Source organism: Sinocyclocheilus rhinocerous, unplaced genomic scaffold (genome assembly GCF_001515625.1).
Source record: "Sinocyclocheilus rhinocerous isolate Xijiao unplaced genomic scaffold, SAMN03320098_v1.1 scaffold2338, whole genome shotgun sequence".
Taxonomy (NCBI): Eukaryota; Metazoa; Chordata; class Actinopteri; order Cypriniformes; family Cyprinidae; genus Sinocyclocheilus; species Sinocyclocheilus rhinocerous.
The window spans coordinates 586,127-605,957 of NW_015644013.1; the positions used below are offsets into that span (position 1 = coordinate 586,127).

The following is a 19,831-nucleotide window of genomic DNA, read 5'->3' on the forward strand; positions in this document are numbered from 1 at the left end:
GTAAAGCAAAGTGTCTCCTTTTGTGTTCAACAAGAGCATACAGGATTGGAACACACGAGGGAGAGTATTTAATGAAAGAATCTTTTTTTTGGGGGGTTAACTATTCTCTAAGGAAGGGAGTTTTAAACTATAATTCTATGTGCATTTGCAGAATAGCATTCTCTCAGGTCTGATATACTGTGTCTGTTTGTATATATATATAGTATGAGTTCCCTTCCAGTGCAGTGGTTTGTACATAATACAGTCGCTCTCGTTATTATAGGAAGATACAGTATGTTACATATGTCGACACAAACTTGAAAGTGGGAGCTGGACTATCATTGAAACAAATCGTTTCGCTTCACTTTTTTGTTATTGTTTAGAAACATAAGAAAGAAAAGAGAGAAAAACCGAGGAGATGGAATTAGTGTGGCTGCTGGGCGCCCTGTAATTTGGGTTTTTTATTCAAGTAAGTGGCCCAATACACCAAGTTAAAGGTTCCGAAGAGCAGCGGGAAGGCTATTCTGGCGATCCTGTCGATCTTGCTCACGCTGTTGAAGGTCTTCTTGGCCTCGGGGGGTTTGGGTTTTGGCTCTTCCTTGGGCTCGGTTGGCGGAGGGGGGGCACTTTTAGCAATAGTTGCCAAACCAGGGTCTCTGGCAATGTTCGGAGCAAACGTCGTCGCCGTCGCGGCCGTGTAGGTGTTGTTCTTTTTCAGCAATGACTCCTTCTTCTTCTTTTGCTGTAAAGGAGGTCAACCGGAAAGATGTCATCATTCGGGCTTTGCTGATACCTAACTACAGCGTCATTGAGCGTCATAAAATGTGCTACAAATGAATAAAAGACTATATACAGATAAAATATCTTTAATGCTATAATGGTATTATAGATTATATTTGAATGAATACAACTACTGTGCATGATCTTCTCATACAGTTATACGGCTTTGACCAGTGGATGTCGCTAGCGTAATTATTAGAAGAAAATGTCTCATTATTATGAAAAAATCAATCATTATGAGATACTACGTCATTATGAGAAATGTTATCATTATGTGAAAACTTCCGATTTTTACAAGATACTAAATTAGATTAAAAAAAATGACTCCTTCTTCTTCTTTTGCTGTAAAGGAGGTCAACCGGAAAGATGTCATCATTCGGGCTTTGCTGATACCTAACTACAGCGTCATTGAGCGTCATAAAATGTGCTACAAATGAATAAAAGACTATATACAGATAAAATATCTTTAATGCTATAATGGTATTATAGATTATATTTGAATGAAAACAACTACTGTGCATGATCTTCTCATACAGTTATACGGCTTTGACCAGTGGATGTCACTAGCGTAATTATTAGAAGAAAATGTCTCATTATTATGAAAAAATCAATCATTATGAGATACTACGTCATTATGAGAAATGTTATCATTATGTGAAAACTTCCGATTTTTACAAGATACTAAATTAGATTTAAAAAAAAAATTACATTAACTCACAATTGTGAGAAACCTTTTATGAGATACGGAGTCAAAATTATGCTAAAGTTTCTCATTATTACTATATAGTAAGTCATTACAATTCATAGTCATTATGATGAGATGCTAGATCATAATAATATATAATTCATAATAATTGTCTCTAAATTTCACAACATTTAATTGTAATTATGAAAAAGTTAATCATTATTATGAAATACAAAGTCATAATTATGCAAAAGTTTCCTATTATTATAATAAACTGTATTAAGTTGACAAGTAAGTTTCCTAATATAATATTATAAATGCTAATAGTAGGGTAGGATTACTTTATTTGTCCCTAGGGAAATTTGTCTTGGACATAAGGGCTGCCACATACAAGAATACATAGAATTATAATAACAAAACAACAACACACACACACACACACACACACAAACACACAAACACACACACACACACACAAAAACACAACATAAGTGCCTTCAATACCTGCAACACCTTCATTTCACCCCCACCAGTAATAATAATAATAATAATAATAATACACTTGAGAGTGAGAAAATTTACAATTTTCATTTTTATGAACAAATCTTTTATTGATCTATGACTAAAAAAAATTTTTTTTTTCTCTTTTATTTGAAAACTGAAATGGCTTTACCTTTTCTGGCACCACACTTTTCCCATCCCAGGCGTAACCCCTCTTGGTGAAGTAGTTTACTGTGGCAAACTCAATGAGAGCCGAGAAGACAAACGCGTAGCAGACGGCGATGAACCAGTCCATGGCTGTGGCATAGGCCACCTTGGGCAGAGAGTTTCTCGCGCTGATGCTCAGGGTGGTCATGGTAAGGACAGTGGTCACTCCTGCAGTGGACAAAGCATAAGAAAAGAGCTTGCGTTAAACAACTATATGTCAGGTTTTAATCAATCTGCCAGAAAACAAAATAGTGTTTAATAGTGTTGGGCCCCTTTTGTCTTCAGAACTGCCTTAACTTCTATTTTCGACAAGGTAACGGAAACATTCCTCAGAGATTTGGGTTCACATTTACATGCAACCCAGGCTCATTGGAAAAACGTGCTTCTAAATACATTTCTGCAACATCGTTATTACGTACCTTACTGCACGTTGCTAAAACGCAAGTTCAATACGTGACCCTGGTTGATATAGGCACGTTTTGCTGTGTTTTTATTACATTGCTTCAGGTACATATTGTGGATGTTCATAATTCAAGTATCCGAGGAGTGTTGCTAAACATTAACGCTCTATCGTGTTGAAAATATCCCCTACATCCAACCCTAAACCTGCCCAATAGTGTTAACAAATGCAAAACTGGTATAAAAATGGATTTGTTGATGCAACCGTGCTATTTTAACTTTCTTTTTTATTTTAAAGGGGTCATACATGCACTTTTACAAGTTGTTTGAACTGAAATGTGTGTTGGCAGTGTGTGTACACAACCACCCTGTGAAGGGAATGTGCCCCCGATCTGCCTAAATGCGTCTATGTTCGCGCGAATCATTCGTGATCCAGCCTCATCTACAGAAGAAGTGAGTATAAGGTTCTTTTATGAATCTTTGCAAATCGCCTTTCCTAATAATGTGCTAATTAGCAGGTTTCACGATGAATGTGGCTAAAGTAAACAGTCCCTCTGAGAGCGGCTCGGAAGAGAGGGGCGGAGTCAGCAGAGCTCATTAGCATTTAAAGCAACGCTGTTTTGTCGAACCGTAGTTTCACGGGGTTCGTACCGGAGTTCTTGCATATGAAAACTCATGCATATGAACCTGTATATGTGATGGCATTGTCCAAAAGTATCAGTTTTCAAATCTCGCAGCATTTTAAAATCGTTTTGAATTCATAACGTAATATCCCTCAAGTAATTATACAAAAATTGATCGAAACTGTGGACATGCAAATCAAACTTTGTGTGAAAAGGAATAAAAGTTGTGGGAGTTTTACTGCCTCTAGTGTTCATTTCAACTGGAAACCGCAGCGATTCGTGTGTGTATAGGTACGTTTTTTGAGTTTCGCAGAAATGTAGGTAGAGGCACGTATTTCCGATGAGTTGAAATGATGGTCATTTGAGTTACCGTTACCTTTCTATCAGCTCAAAGTTTGGCCATTCTCCTCTGATCTCTGGCATCAACAAGGCATTTTCTCCCATAGAACTCACTGGATATTTTCTCTTTTTTGGACCATTCTCTGTAAACCCTAGAAGTAGTTGTGCATTCACAGTCACTTAAATCACCTTTTCCCCCCATTCTGTTGCTCGGTTTCAACCTCTTGACCATGTTTACATGCCTAAATGCATTGAGTTGCTGCAATGCGATTGGCTGATTAGATATCTGAGTTAATATCTCCTGATATTTAAGGTATGCACTGTCTAAAATGGATATTAGTATGAAAGAACAGTGTTTCATGTAGCTACTGTATATCTGTTTTAGTCCTTAATCTATCCATATGTTGAAAATAATGTAATTTATGTAGCACGTATCTACATTTAAGATTCACTCAAAGCTAAAATTACTGTAAATGTTGTATTAGAATGCTACATTAATTCAACAATGACTTCTTTGCACAAGCATGTCTTTCAGACGAACACTAGCCTATATTAAAATGCAAATGTGGATTTTAGTGAATCTTACCGCATCAATAAGAGCCTTCCAAAAGAATAACTGAAATTAAATACATGCTTCTATTAGAGCAATGGCCTCCACAGCCACCCGATTTCTATCCTCAGTATCTTTTAGTGTTCATTTCTGCTGTTCCATAGATGTTCTAATAATTCATTAGCATACTCTGTCACCAATTCAATTCGGAGATAATTTATACCGACCTACATGAAGTATAAAGAACTGCTAAGAGCTTTTTCTGTTTTGTGACCATGTTTTCTCAAAGAGAGCTCCTGTAATGAGGCAAGATCTGCAGTAGACAATGTACTCAGTTCTCTAGACAGTGTTTCTATAAATTTTAGAACACATTTTCAAAGCTAAAATTACTGTAAATGTTGTATTAGAATGCTACATTAATTCAACAATGACTTCTTTGCACAAGCATGTCTTTCAGACGAACACTAGCCTATATTAAAATGCAAATGTGGATTTTAGTGAATCTTACCGCATCAAAAAGAGCCTTCCAAAAGAATAACTTAAATTTAAATACATGCTTCTATTAGAGCAATGGCCTCCACAGCCACCCGATTTCTATCCTCAGTATCTTTTAGTGTTCATTTCTGCTGTTCCATAGATGTTCTAATAATTCATTAGCATACTCTGTCACCAATTCAATTCGGAGATAATTTATACCGACCTACATGAAGTATAAAGAACTGCTAAGAGCTTTTTCTGTTTTATTTACTATTCAAATATTCAACGTGTTATGTTTAAAATATCAAAACAATATGAATGCATTTGTAACTGCAGGTTAAATACATTCATGTCCTGCATTAAACAGTGTGTAAATGCATCTAAGTGTCACTTCTAATGCAGCCTCTGTGTTTCCTCTGCATTGCAAAGATCTTTTTTTTTATACTAATTTAATTTGCTTGGTAACAACCCAAAAGCAAGAATTTGACTCAAAAGATGGTGCACACTTTTAGAAAAAATAACTTAAAGGTAAAAATGCCCATAAAACTAGTTGGAAATAATAAATTTTTATCACTGCTGAACTGACCACACAGAATATTAAGAAGCATGTCTTTCAGACGAACACTAGCCTATATTAAAATGCAAATGTGGATTTTAGTGAATCTTACCGCACCAATAAAAGCCTTCCAAAAGAATAACTGAAATTAAATACATGCTTCTATTAGAGCAATGGCCTCCACAGCCACCCGATTTCTATCCTCAGTATCTTTTAGTGTTCATTTCTGCTGTTCCATAGATGTTCTAATAATTCATTAGCATACTCTGTCACCAATTCAATTCGGAGATAATTTATACCGACCTACATGAAGTATAAAGAACTGCTAAGAGCTTTTTCTGTTTTGTGACCATGTTTTCTCAAAGAGAGCTCCTGTAATGAGGCAAGATCTGCAGTAGACAATGTACTCAGTTCTCTAGACAGTGTTTCTATAAATTTTAGAACACATTTTCAATGTGACGGCTGGCAAACATTCGTTAGTATGAATTATGTGTCCTGTTGAATGTAATCAAACTGAAATTGTAGTGCATATTTTATCTCTTCTGCCCAATACGTGCCTGAGCCTTCATCCTGAAGTCAGACTGATCCTCTTGGCAAACACTGATTCTCATCGCTTCATTAACTATGTTTATTATCTGTTCATAAGCTACAAAAGTAATACCAGAGAAAAGTAACCCCAAATTGCTGTTTGCTTTCACGTGACAAACATGTCAATAAGGTATCTTTGGTACTTCAGTACTATTCATAATAACAATAGCTAAATATTTAGGGCAGATTTTGCCGAAAGTGTCCATGTGAAACAATAATCTGATAGTTATTCCACATGCTGTAAAGATACTAATTAGCTCTAATTAGTTTAGTAAGCATGGTTATTAAAAATTTCCACTCATCTTGTTTAAATACTGAACATTTGTTAAGATGATCCGTATCTTTTCACAACATTTTCCTTGACACACACACCAGGATAGGAGCCAAATTAAGGAACAATGAATAATGATATTGCAACAAAAATGAAATCAACTCTCAAAGGTGTTCAGTAATGTTGTTAGGGAAAGAAAGCCTGTGGAGACTATAAATGATGGAGAAAAAAAAGAGAGCTAATTTTCTTTTTGGCAAGCATGTAATATAGCAATAAAATGTCGATAAAATTATTAATTTTTCTTTCTTTCTTTCTTTCTTTCTTTCTTTCTTTCTTTCTTTTATATCACTGCTGTGAACTGATCACCACACAGAACATGAAGAATATCAAAAACTGTAGGAGTCAGCTGTCCACGGCAGTCCTTAAGATATCAGCACAATAACACACTCAGCAAAATATCATCTAATTATCGTTATCGATAAAATCCCAGAAAATATTGAGATATATTTTTGTCAATATCGACACTTTTGATTAGAAAAAAAAACACAATTTTTTTCCACTTGAGCCCCTGCCCCTCAAAATGTCTGTGCACGTCACTGGTTACAAGTACTTGTTTGTATATGGTTTGTATATGCATTAAAAGAGAGCTAATTTTCTTTTTGGCAAGCATGTAATATAGCAATAAAATGTCGATAAAATTATTAATTTTTCTTTCTTTCTTTCTTTCTTTCTTTCTTTCTTTTTGATCCACAAAGGGGGAGATGGGGGAGTGTTCGAGAAACATGTCTGAAATAATTATTTTTGCTTTTCTGTTTGGTGATGCTAATCAAAAAATTATCGTTATCGATAAAATCCCAGAAAATATTGAGATATATTTTTGTCAATATCGACACTTTTGATTAGAAAAAAAAACACAATTTTTTTCCACTTGAGCCCCTGCCCCTCAAAATGTCTGTGCACGTCCCTGTACAGTTCTATGTCTCAACAATGTTATCCTGGTCTTGAGACCTTTCCAGCAGCAATATGAACCTTCTCTCTGGTTGAATTTGCTTAAAAAAAACCCAGGTCTCCAGAGTAATATCTTCAGCACAATATGTTCATCCTTGTGCTGCTGCTTCTGTGATATACAGGTAGTTCCTCCTATGGACCCATAATACTGGTCATCATAGTCTTGTGACATTACTGACTTCTTCACACCAGCATAAACCACACTATCGGCATTATGCCTCGTTATATATCAAGTTATGGAACTGCAGGGCCGTTTATCAGTGTGTTGTGCTATCATAGAGATTTACACCATTGCCTCTTAAAGGGATAACTCACCAAAAAAAAAAAATGTACTCATTATCTACTCACCCTCATGCTGTCCCAAAACTGACTTTCCATAAGGAATTATTTGACAGAAAGTTCCAAGCTACTGGAAGTGGACAAGACAGCTGTGGTCATCATTTACTCTTATTAGAAAGAAAAGGAGCTTCTTGGACATCCTTCTACATATCTTTTGTGTTCTATCCAAAAAGAAAGTGATACCTAAGGTTTAGCAAATGTTGATGGAACTGTACACTTTGGGTAAGTTTTCCCATCAATCAAGCATGTACAGAAAAAAAAAAGTACAGAAATTGCATTTTAACAGCATTTTATTTTATTTTATTTATTTTATTTTAAAGGTTTCATTTCATTTGAGTTCCAAAACTGCAGAACGATTACTGTTTTTTAGGGATGCATGAAATTGATTTTTGCTGATATTTTTGGAAACAACACCAAGTCTCTCCTGTGCAGAGATTACACATAAAGATAAACACATTATTTTTTACTTCTGGATAGTTTTGAGCAAAATTGTGAACAGAATTTTGCTATAATAACCCCTACAAATACAACTCATTATATACACTATAAACACTTTAAAGGAGACAGACATGTAGATGTTTGTGAAAGATGTTTTCTTTGTTTTGGAGGGATGATGATTTTTAAATCTTACCCTATTGCATCAAAATTTGTTAATACTTTAGTATAGTTAGAGGTGGATCATTTTATCAGCTGTTTATTATTCATGCAACAATGCAACAATACATATTACTGTTATAGTTTTTTATTAATAACCATTGCTATATAGCTGATAACATTGTCTAGTGCTCTTATGAATGTTTTTAGCATGATTTGTGAAAATTTAACTACTATACTGAATGACATAGCATAGACTTCTTCGTGGCTAGTGTTTGTGTATTTCATTTCATTCTGTAACCTACTTGTTCTACAGATATGTTAAATACTATTGTTTTTGACAGCGTTGATAACGTTTCTGAAAGATACTATCATGATATTTTTTGCGTTTGCCTTACCGTAATGCAATAACCTGTCCATGGGCTTTTTTGATTACTGTCAGTTTAAGTGCCAGCGATCAGTGTTGCCAGATATTGCTATTAAAACAAACAAACAAAAAAAAAAAAAAATATATAAAATAAGCTGAACTTATTTAAAATCTTTTACAATTAAGATAAGATAAAGATATCGCTTCCCCTAAACTGCAATGTCCTACTTTATTAACTTCCTAAATTGTCAATTTAAGTAAAAAAGACAAGTCCAAAGTCCAAAGGCTGCGCCCGCAAATCAGTCATTCAGAGAACAAATTTTATTTTTGAATATGAAAAATCTACCGAGGTCCGGACCTCATATAGCTGGCTACGGGCCTAGTTAGAACTAAAACTATAATAAAGTTATTTTTATAATGAGGGTACATTGAGGGTACAATTTGATGTTTACATTTTAAGCCTTTCTCGGCCGATTCCGATAACGTTCCGATAATATTATTATCTGTATTTATTCAGGTATTAAGTGCTTGTGTCCTAACACTTGTCAAGGATGCACATACGAGATGTATTTCAGTTTCATTAATCAAGATGTTGTTTCTTTACCAAAAGTGGCAAAAAGAGACAAATGACAGATAACATAAATGCACTATAAAGTTGACATTATGGGAATACCCTTCAGGTGTGACGACTGTCTGAAGCCCAATGAGATTTTTATCCTAGTTCATTAGCTGATGGCATTAACAATGCCAAAAGAACGCACCCGCGCCAACACTTCTCAGATCTCTTTTCTTCAGGAAAACAGTTTATCTGCCCATGCTGTCTTCAGAGTTTTATTGTGTTTCAGCAACTCCCTTTAAGTGGAGTTTATGTTCCTTTAAGGTGGAACACAATGCTGTTTCTTTTTGAGAATGGAGAAAGCTTGGCCCGTCAGAATGGTTCTGTCTCTCTTACTTTCGTTTTGTAATCTGAGGAGTTTGGCAGTGGGCAGACGACGCTCTTCCTCCACGAGTGTTCAGGATGCATGGACCGATTTGTTGCTTCAGGCTATCAAAATTTGGCAATTGCTCCATGGCTGATTCTGCTCTGTCTGCTCTATGGTGGTTTGTACATGATACTGGGATTTGCATTTGGGGACGAAGTTCACCAGTTCCAGTTCTTCCATTAGCCCTGATTCGGAACTGCATCAAATTTCTGTTTTGTTGGCAATCGGCGCTCAAGTGCTCGTGACTCTTTATCTCCAGGAGATCGGCTGTTTCCGGAGAGAATCGTAAAGCTGTATCTTTCTTTTATAAATCTGATAAAACTAAAGACTCTTTGGAGATATGAAGGATGCTATACTCTATAGGTACTCAAGATTAACATGAGATTGGGTGAAATTGTGCATGTTATGTCCCCTTTAAGGTGGATGTCCAGAGTTGCTACTAAACATGCACCAACTGATGGTGTTTGCTTTGGGGAGGGAAACACTTGTTCCTTGTTTCATGTAAGACGAGACGACTGAGACCTTTCCAATATGCTTGTGTTCCGTTACAGGACTAGAAGGTTTAACAGGGCCTCCATCTGAACTGTTGGAGTCAGGTTTGGAGAGAATTTTGACTCTTAAGAAGGTTTGGTTCTTGGCCTTGGTCTGGAGGGTTTCTATAGTGTCAGCTACACTCTTGCAAATTAAATGTTAAAATGATCTACTTAAGATAATTCACAAATAACGGCGATTGGCCAGTCAGAACTCGGTTCTGTAACAAGCTGCGCACAAGCGGAAGCAAGTTTTCGTCATTTTTCGCGCAAAATGGTTCAAGCGCAACTTTTGAATTTCTTTAAAAAGAAGACAACAGAAAATTTATGATTTTTCTTTCATTAGAATTTAAAAATATACCCCTTTTTCCTCATTATTGTGCTGTATGTGTAACTGTGAGGGATTGAGAGATGATAGGAGAGCTGACATTATCGAGTCATCGACCTTGCAAAAACCAAACAAAAACACGTCCAAAAGCATGCGCGATGAAGCCTACAGGTTAAAATAACCTTATAATTCAAGCAATTAAAGAAAAAATACCCATGTATGAGTTTTTATGTTTTTATATTAATTGCACAAGCAATGCACTTTTCTGAATATCAGTAGGTTTACATGCGCGATCACAAATGTGCTATTAATTTTATACAACAGTGCATAGTAACACGGCGTTTCGTTCCTTGAATGAATCAGTTTTTGAACGAATCAAGTGAGCCAGTGATTCAACGGCCCATTCAGATGGACACTTTCCCTGCGTCCCAATGTGCATACTATCCAGCCTATCTGCCCTAAATAGTATTGAAAATTACTAATATCACATAGAATTTAGGATGGATATTGTGCACATTGGGACGCAGGCTTGTTACGTTTCTAATCTGCCCTAAATAGTATTGAAAATTACTAATATCACATAGAATTTAGGATGGATAGTATGCACATTGGGACGCAGGTTTGTTACGTTTCTAATTGAATCAGCCGTTTTGAACGAATCGTTTGATTTGAACAATTCAATAAATCATTTATCAAAACAGGGGCTTGCTGCCACCTACTGGTGGTTTTATTGTCATCATTATTTATCAGTGACAAGCCTAAACCAGCCAAGGTTTCAGCACAAAAGCACATTTGGCAAAATATTGTTTAATTATCAATATTGACCAAAATTCCTCCATTTCAGGCCCAAGAAGGAAAAAAAAAGCTTATAAATAATTGTAACAGAAAGGTTCTTCAGATGTTAAAGGTTCTTTATGGAACCATTTAGACAAAAAGGTTCTTCTATGGCATCGTGAAGCACCTTTATTTTTAAGAGTGTACTGACGCAGCTTCTCGTTCTCTACTCGGGGTTACATGTAATGGAGATGTTTTGTTTTGATAGATTGTAGAGTTGTTGAGATAGAGCCTTTCATCCAAGTTTGGCTCGACATAGTGAACAGAGATTAATATGAAATTTATGTGCACTCATTTCTGTGTGGCGGCTTGGTCCAGTGATCATCTAAACCAATTTTGAGAAAGCGAAAAAAAAAAAAAAAAAAGAATACATTACATTTTAAAACGGTGTCTCCAATAATGGGCTAATGTAAGATATTGAATGTGATCAGTGTGAGAAGATTAATCAGGTGAACTAAAAATGTTGTTTCTAAAACAAAGGGTTATAACCAGTGTGCAATTTGTGAAGGATGGGTGTTAAAACGGGTGGTAACACCGCCCCCCTCTTTTATGAAAAGAAAAACCACAGTGAAACTATATGGACTATGAAACCGTTTAGGCTATTTCACTCAGCTGTTAAAGTAACATTTATAGAATAATTATGAATTCTAGAATAATTGTATTGTTTGATCTTAAAAAAATTGGAATCTTGTAGATGATGATAAAACTTGGTGACAATGACAATGATTTCTTAATTTCTGTCAGTAGTGCAAAATCAGTTGGAAGTTATTGATATTTCAAATAGAATAATGATATGTGATGTGAAAAGAGAGAGAGAAAAAAGGACCGGAGAAGGGTTCATTCAAACTCGGGCCAATCAACCATACAATGGTGGGCAACGTTATTGTAAATAACCTTTGCCAACAAGGCACTCTTTTATTTTATTTTTCTCCAAGAAGAAGAAAAAAATCACATCCTTGGCCCCTTAGTTATGTTTCAATCACAGTGCATTTGTGAAATACAAGTTCACAGAATTGAGAATATGAATATAGTTTTGCAAGGCTACAGTCAAGCAAGAACTAAGGCACAGACAGCTCTCAGATTCAACTTTTAACGTTTGTCTGAGATGCAAACGCTTGGGAATCCAAAGTGCCCAGTCAGGAGACTTAATTCAAGGGTAGCCCGACAAGCTGACAGAAAAAAACAAAATCTCTCCTCTCTGATATGTGTTACAGAATACACCACACACAGACACACAGAATCCTCCTGGCACAGTTTAAAACTTTGAATACTGTTGTGTTCACAGTCAAATTAAGGATTTATGATTTTGCAGTTTGCATGCTTCTCCTAAAAAAGCACTAGCAGTCAATGCATGCAGCCTTTTAATAAAGTATTGAAGAAAACATGAGGATTTAACTAAGCTGTAACTGAAAATGGATAACTTTTTAAGACCAAATAAGAAAAATAATTTCTTTTTTTGATGTTTGCTAAATTTGAGCAAGATCCTCGAATTCTGTTCTGTTGCAAATCCTGCCGACCTAGATATCGTACAAAGGATTTCCAGGATGTGCCTGAAGCTGAATACCTTAATCAGAAAGGCTTGGATGATGACTTCTAAACAAATAACGCATTCATATATGAATATGCAGTATATGAAGTCACTCCTCGTGCTTGTTGGATAGCAGGTGAGGCAGGTGACAGCACAATATTTTTGAAGTATGAACGCAATAGTGAATGTGTAAAGCAAACGAGTGTAAACTCTATGAGTGAAAATGAGCAAAAAGACTTGTTCTGAAATGTGTGAATTTTGTCATGGCAACCAGAAACATTTCACACTGATTTCCTACAAGGGCTGTGCTGAAATGTTGGCTAGAAGCATAGAGATTTGTGACCCTAGCATTAGACCACCCCCTTAATTATCAGCTTTCAGATGATGTATAAATCTCAATTTCACAAAATGGACCCTTATGACTTGTTTTGTGGTCCATGGTCACATATGCAAGTACAAGCCTCGTTTGTTAAGGTGTACATATTAGGACATGCTCAGTGTCAATTCACGCAGTTGTACAGTACAGCAGCTGTCATCGAATCTGTTTAAACTGGCAGATCACTCGAACGAGTCTGGAGCAAATGTGTTTTGTGTAACATGTATGAATAAAATTATGAGTAAATGAGGGATTGGGGCTTGTCTGTTTGTTGGACATGGGTTCAAGTTATTTTTCTCAATGGCTTTCAAAAAGTGGTGGGGACTAGGGTTGCAAAAAGGTGGAAAATTTCCAGTAAATTTCGGAAATATTCCAGACATTTTGGAAACTTCCCAGGATTTTTTGGAATATTCCAGGGATTGTTGGAAATTTACCGGACATTTTCCACCCCTTTGCAACCCTAGTGGAGACATGTCTATCCCACACACAAATTACCTTTTGCAAATATTTGATAATAAAACAATAAATTTATGAATTATTAAATAATTTTGCCATTGCTACAGATTCAGACCCAAATACAAATAGTGGCTTTGCTTCACACCCTTAACAATTAAGCTTGATATTCCAGCTTGTCATTTGGGTCACACCTTAGTTTGGGGACCAATTCTCACTATTAACTATTAACTACAACTTTTGCCTCAATAAACTCCTAATTTTCTGCTTATTAATAGTTAGTAAGGTAGTTCAGGGATTTAAAATATGCTCATGCAGAATAAGACATTAATATGTGCTTTTTAAGTACTAATAAACAGCCAATATGCTAGTAATATGCATGCTAATAAGCAACTAGTTAATAGTGAGAATTGGTGCCTAAACTAAAGTGTTACCGTACTTTGCATAATTACAAAGATATGTTTTTTGGCCAAATTCTAAGGCAGCATCACAGGCATGAGTTGATGAGAAACGCTGGACATTTTTATGCATATTTACATATATGTTTATGCTCACTAGAGTATTGTGTCTTTGCTACATGCTAACTCCAAACTCTCTGGTCTTGTGTGTACAGTACTGTATGTCTCATGAGGAACCGTGTTTGTGTGATGCATGGAGGTAGATTATTCCAGATCAATCATTTATGAGATTGCATTTCAGTTAGGATGCTGCTTTAGAAAGCATAGACCTAGACAATACAACAGCTCGCTCGATTTGAAGATGCTGGGAAAGAGCTGCTGCAGAGTGACGCTAACAGCTCATTGATTGCTTAACTTAAAGATCAATTAGGACACTCACCAAACACAGTTCTGGCGGGGACAGATTCCCTGTTGAGCCAGAAAGACACCTGGGACAGGATCACGGTCATGATGCACGGCAAATATGTCTGGATGACAAAGTAACCGATCTTCCTTTTGAGGTGGAAATGTGTTTTCATGACAACATACTCTCCTGGAAGTGAAAGAGAATAGATACATTAATTAATGCGTATATTAGGACAGTCACTTAAACATGTTAATTTACCATGGTTCATTATAAAGAAATTAACACAAAATTAATGCAATTAATCGTGCTCCCTAACCCATACGTACGACAGCAGCGGCACAGAATGAATGAATCAACACATACAAACCTGTTTTCTGTCTATGCAAAGATTACTCAAAGTCTATACAACAGTATCGTTGAAGTATCTTCATTTAGGGACTTTTCTCTGCAAATACTGATATGCAAGATTAACTATAATATATCTGAACAGCTATCATGTAGTTATGTCATTTACTATTTCTTTAATGCATATAATACTGCTTATACAGTATGCATATATTATTATGGCAGATCATGCATTATTCATTAATCACTGCACTGCACCTTTTTTGTCTATATTCACGTGTATGGAAAACATCATGGAATTTATGCGCTTTATGTCTGATATTCTGCATCTGCATTTCCCACATGGGAACAAATAACCATATAGTGCTCATATGTCTCATATGTGTTTTCATCTGGAAGATGGGATATTTAGAGCATGTGCAAAACGCTACAAAATCATTCTTAGCTGATTTTAGAGCAATTCAGGAGATGCTCATGATTTAGAATGCATATGAATCTGATGTTTATCAGATGGTTTATATGCAAATATGGTGCTTAAAATAGAACATGCTCTATGATGCTCTTTTTCACATTTAAGTATTGTGCTTCTTGAAAAGCAAAGTAGAATTTGTTTTGTAGTCTGAATTAGCTTTCGGTAAACTGCATTTAAAAAAAAATTATAAATCTGCACAATGTGTGTCCAGAAGCCTGAAACCACAAGTGAAATTAAGGAAAATATTAAATAAATAAAATATTTAATACAAAAATCTTTCATCACAAATTATATTAACATCCTAATAATTTGAGTGAATAGTACACTACCATAATGTTTTTTTCTGACACAAAGAAGGTTAAAACATCAATCCGTCAAAATATTGTCATTGAAAGAGTTTACTGACTGATGATAACTAAATCCACCAAATCATATTACTGAAAAGAGAGGTAGTCCAATGAAAATGTCACCCACTTTGGATCCTTTTGTTACAGTACCTGTATCAGTTGGCCAATAAAAGAGGGAGCAGAATAATAATTTGCACATCCACAAGGGAAATTATAAAATCTGGAGCATGCTACTTTAACTAAACTTACTAAAACATCAAATCAAGTCAAATGAACATCCAGTCATATCAACATTCCCTTGTCATTTGAGGTGTAATATTGAGATTGCATAATTAAAATGTTGGGAATGCATATGTAACTGTCTGTAAATTATTTATTTGCCAAACAACTGCATTCTCATTGGTCTGTTGGCATGTTGGTGATTTCACTTGCATTTAGGAAATCAGTCTGCAAATTGCTCGCCCAAGCGCAAAAATGTGAAGCATTTTAACTGTATATTGTCATGTTTCCTCAAGCAAAGAATTTCGAAACTTCACTGAAAACTCTTTTTTACAAGTATGGCATCACATTACTATATACTGGAATCTGAGGGTGCAAAAAAATCAAAATATTCAGAAAATCGCCTTTAAAGTTGTCCAAATGAAGTTCTTAGCAATGCATATTACTAATCAAAAATTTAGTTTTGATATATTTACGGTAGGAAATTTACAAAATATCTTCATGGAACATGATCTTTACTTAATGTCCTAATGATTTTTGGCATAAAAGAAAAATCTATAATTTTGACCCATACAATGTTTTTTTGGCTATTGCTACAAATATACCCCAGCGACTTAAGACTGCTTTTGTGCTCCAGGCTCACATATATTGGAGCATGCTACTTTGGCTAAACTTACTAAAACATAACCATAGGCTTCATTTCTAAACATCAGAAGGTGGAACCACGCACCAGTGCTGGACTGCACCACACCCGAGTCCACCGTCTGTCCCATCAAGTCATACTGGTTGAGCCGAGAGCCGTCGTCAGCCACGACCACAGACTGCGCTGCCCCTCGCGTCCAAACGTACACCACCTCAGCCCTCGTGTAGGCATCTGACGCAAACAAACAACACACAGAATCAAGCGTCACTTGTCAGCCGTATATACTGCAGCGGACTCTCAAGCACAGCGGAGACGCAGCACACGCTGAAATATTTAGAGCCTCGTGGCTTTGAGTCACAAGCTTGTTTTTTATTCATGTGTCTTCCCCCCCTCACTCTTCCTCCAGCGCAGACGCATCTGTTCTTTCTCTGCGAGGATTAGTTGGGTCGGGGTAGATCTCGCTAAATCCGTTCGGCTGGCTGAGTGGATGCGGGTGTGTGACGTGTTGTGTCAGAGATGATCTCTACGCTCTGTGGGCCTAAGAGAGAGTCCCCATCTGCTCACACTACTCAGCCTGGAGACTCGCAGTAATATGTGAACTTTCAACCGAAGCGTGTAAAATGACGCAGTACTTACAGCTGCCGAATTTGAGAGGGCATGCATGGGCGTCCATTGGGAAGTCCTCCAAATGCATCGGACATTCAGCTCTGACTGTAAGCCTGAGACAGACAGAGAGAAAGCGTGATACAATATTATAGTTTTGACTGTTAATTAACCCCCACCCCACTGATACATTTGGACGAGGATACATGTATTTGTATATAATTGTTATTAAGCGGTGTAAAGCAATGCATTAATATGGAACTCCACTGATGTGCTGTTGCTGCTCGCCCATTCTGAATTTAAAGATGTAACCATACATTTTTCCATTTGTGACCCTGGAGCACAAAACCAGTCATAAGGGTCAATTTTTTGAAATTGGGATTGAAGCATCATCTGAATATATAAGCTTTCCATTGATGTATGGTTTGTTAGGATAGGACAATATTTGGCCGAGATACAACTGAGAATCTGAGGGTGCAAAAAATCTAAATATTGAGAAAATCACCTTTAAAGATGTCCAAATGAAGTTCTTAGCAATGCATATTACTAATCAAAAATTAAGTTTTGATATATTTACGGTAAGAAATTTACAAAATATCGTCATGGAACATGATCTTTACTTAATATCCTAATGATTTTTGGCATAAAAGAAAAATCTGTAATTTTGACCCATACAATGTATTGTACAAATATACAAATATAATACATTTTGTGGTCCAGGGTCACATTTGTGTTTATTATAGCATTAAATTAGCTATATTATCTAAATACTATGCATACTGAAGCCATCTGAGGCTAAATATGAACAGTCCCTTGTCATTTGAGGTGTAACATTGAAATTGCATAATTAAAATGTTGGGAATGCATATGAAACGGTCTGTAAATTATTTATTTGCCAAACAACTGCAATTTTCTGCAAATCTGAGACAGTTCCAGAGGGATTCAGATGAGTGGATCCACATCAGCTTTGGCGTCTGCGCTCTCTTGCTATGAATTGTCATTATTGTTCTGTGTTCTCATTGGTTTGTTGGCATGTTGGTGATTTCACGTGCATTTAGGAAATCAGTCTGCAAATTACTCGCCCAAGCGCGAAAATGTGAAACATTTTAACTGTATATTGTCATGTTTCCTCAACCAAAGAATTTCGAAACTTCACTGAAAACTCTTTTTAAAAGTATGACATCACATTACTATTTATTCCCTACCACTCCCTACCATTTAACCTAACCAGTATATACATCCTACACTGACACCTAACTGTAAGGTTTTACCAGATGGTCTTAGTATAATTATCTTTAATTATCTTTAATATTATCTTTAATATGAGGATATATTTACTTATCAAGTAAACTTTAAAAAATGTAAAAGTTCAACCATCGCTTTCAGAGAAATGTATCAAAATTTAGTGAGATTGCTGCTTTAATAAAGCAAAAACACCTGCCAGTGGTTTATAAAAATTACAATAGAGGATATTATTAGTATTATTATTATTATTAATAATAGAAAAATAATCTGGCATGTTTTAGTCCAGATTAAAATCCAAAAATGTACAAGGGTAAACAAAAGTATTTGGTGTTGTTTGATAAACGCCGAAGTGAATACAATACTGAATATCTGTTTGAAAACATTTAAATACTGTTGTGACTTCCTTTCTTGTCCATCAATGTCAGAAATGTCAGAAAAAGAAAGTTTGTGTACAGCAGTAACCATGGTTACCACAGTATTCCTTCTGTCCCATAAGCGCCACCTACTGTCAGAGAGTGAACTTGCATTTCTATTCAGCCCTGATTTTGCTCAGACCCACAGCAAACATGCAGTGTTGTAAAATGTAACTGGTCAGTGGAAGTTAAGTTAATGTGCTTACTAAAAATCCAAACAATTCAGATAATAAGGTATCTAGATTTATTAACCTATCTTGAAGTGCCCACGATAACACAGTGCACCGCTGTTTCATTGACACAGCGTCTTCAAAGCACTCGTGAATTCAGAATTAAACCAATAACATCTTTTCCTCTTCTATGCACCATGACTGACACAAGCAAACTTCATCAAAGCTATTATTACCATGCATTACTGTCTGAACCCCTGGCATATGGGGACCTGTGCAACCGCTTATATGTCTTATTATGCACTGGTCAGACCGCCCATTTTACACAGGAATTACTACTGCTCAGTTCTCTGACAACATGATAAATCAGTAAATGTCAACCCCCTATTGACACAAATATGAACTTCCATCATAATCTACTAATTAAGCAGTCTAAAGGATGCTTTATAACATGTGTTGTCCTGATGTGTGCGACTGTGCGTTAGTCCCGAGAGGCTGAGGTCCATGTTATTTATGACACAGCCAAATATAAAATTATACTAGCAATCCAAAATATACATTTATAGACTAATACTTAAAAAAAAAAAATTTGAATATATTTCTATGCTGAGAGAGACCCAGATCGCTTCAGATCAAACACCAACATTAAAAGGAAATGACATGAAAAGGTGATTATTTTCTGAGGAAAATAAGCAGCAGCTTCACCTCATGGTGTAAAGCAGAGTTCCTTCCTCTGTGATCCGCAGCAGTTTGTTAGGCATGGTCATGTTATGGGCGACTGACTTCTTTCCGTTGTGGAAAAACGTGTCGGGGGTCCAGATTTTGCTGGCCATGAGATTGTTGAGACGGAGCACAGCCATAGGACCTTTGAACTTCAGCCTCTCGTCCTTCCAGCTCTGCCTGAAGAACACATCGATGGTGTACTCCTGCAAGACCACCGATAACACATCGTTTTCTCATCCCATGCGTGGAGAAATGCTAAAAATTATTGTCAAATTCAGTTTAAATGTAAGTGTACACTCTCAGAAAAAAAGGTACAAAAGCTGTCAGTGGGGCGGTACCTTTTCAAAAGGTACTTTTTTGTACCTTTTAGTTGCTTATATGTACCTTTAAGGTACAAATATGGACTCTTTAGGTACAAAGGTCAGGTGCTGTCAAGCTCCAAATAGAACAAAAATAAGCTCCTTTTTCATTCATCCTCAATTGCTTTGCGGATTCGGTCCCACTTTATATTGTGTCCCTAATACCTGTGTACTTACATAGTAACTAGATGTG

General features: G+C 36.1%; 1 protein-coding gene across 5 annotated transcripts in view; it reads right to left on the reverse strand.

Moving 5' to 3' along the window:
• Positions 1-90: 90 nt before the first annotated feature.
• The window catches only part of LOC107757882 (gamma-aminobutyric acid receptor subunit alpha-1-like), a 27,886-nt gene continuing 8,145 nt past the window's right edge, over positions 91-19,831 (reverse strand). For all 5 annotated transcript variants that reach the window (XM_016575487.1, XM_016575489.1, XM_016575491.1 and 2 more), the window contains exons 5-10: positions 19,262-19,482; positions 16,762-16,844; positions 16,213-16,356; positions 14,133-14,285; positions 2,118-2,320; positions 91-721 (exon numbers count right to left, since the gene is read on the reverse strand). In XM_016575487.1, the coding sequence (XP_016430973.1) occupies positions 404-721; positions 2,118-2,320; positions 14,133-14,285; positions 16,213-16,356; positions 16,762-16,844; positions 19,262-19,482 (1,122 nt within the window). In that variant the 3' untranslated portion in view covers positions 91-403. The remainder of the gene's footprint in view (positions 722-2,117; positions 2,321-14,132; positions 14,286-16,212; positions 16,357-16,761; positions 16,845-19,261; positions 19,483-19,831) is intronic.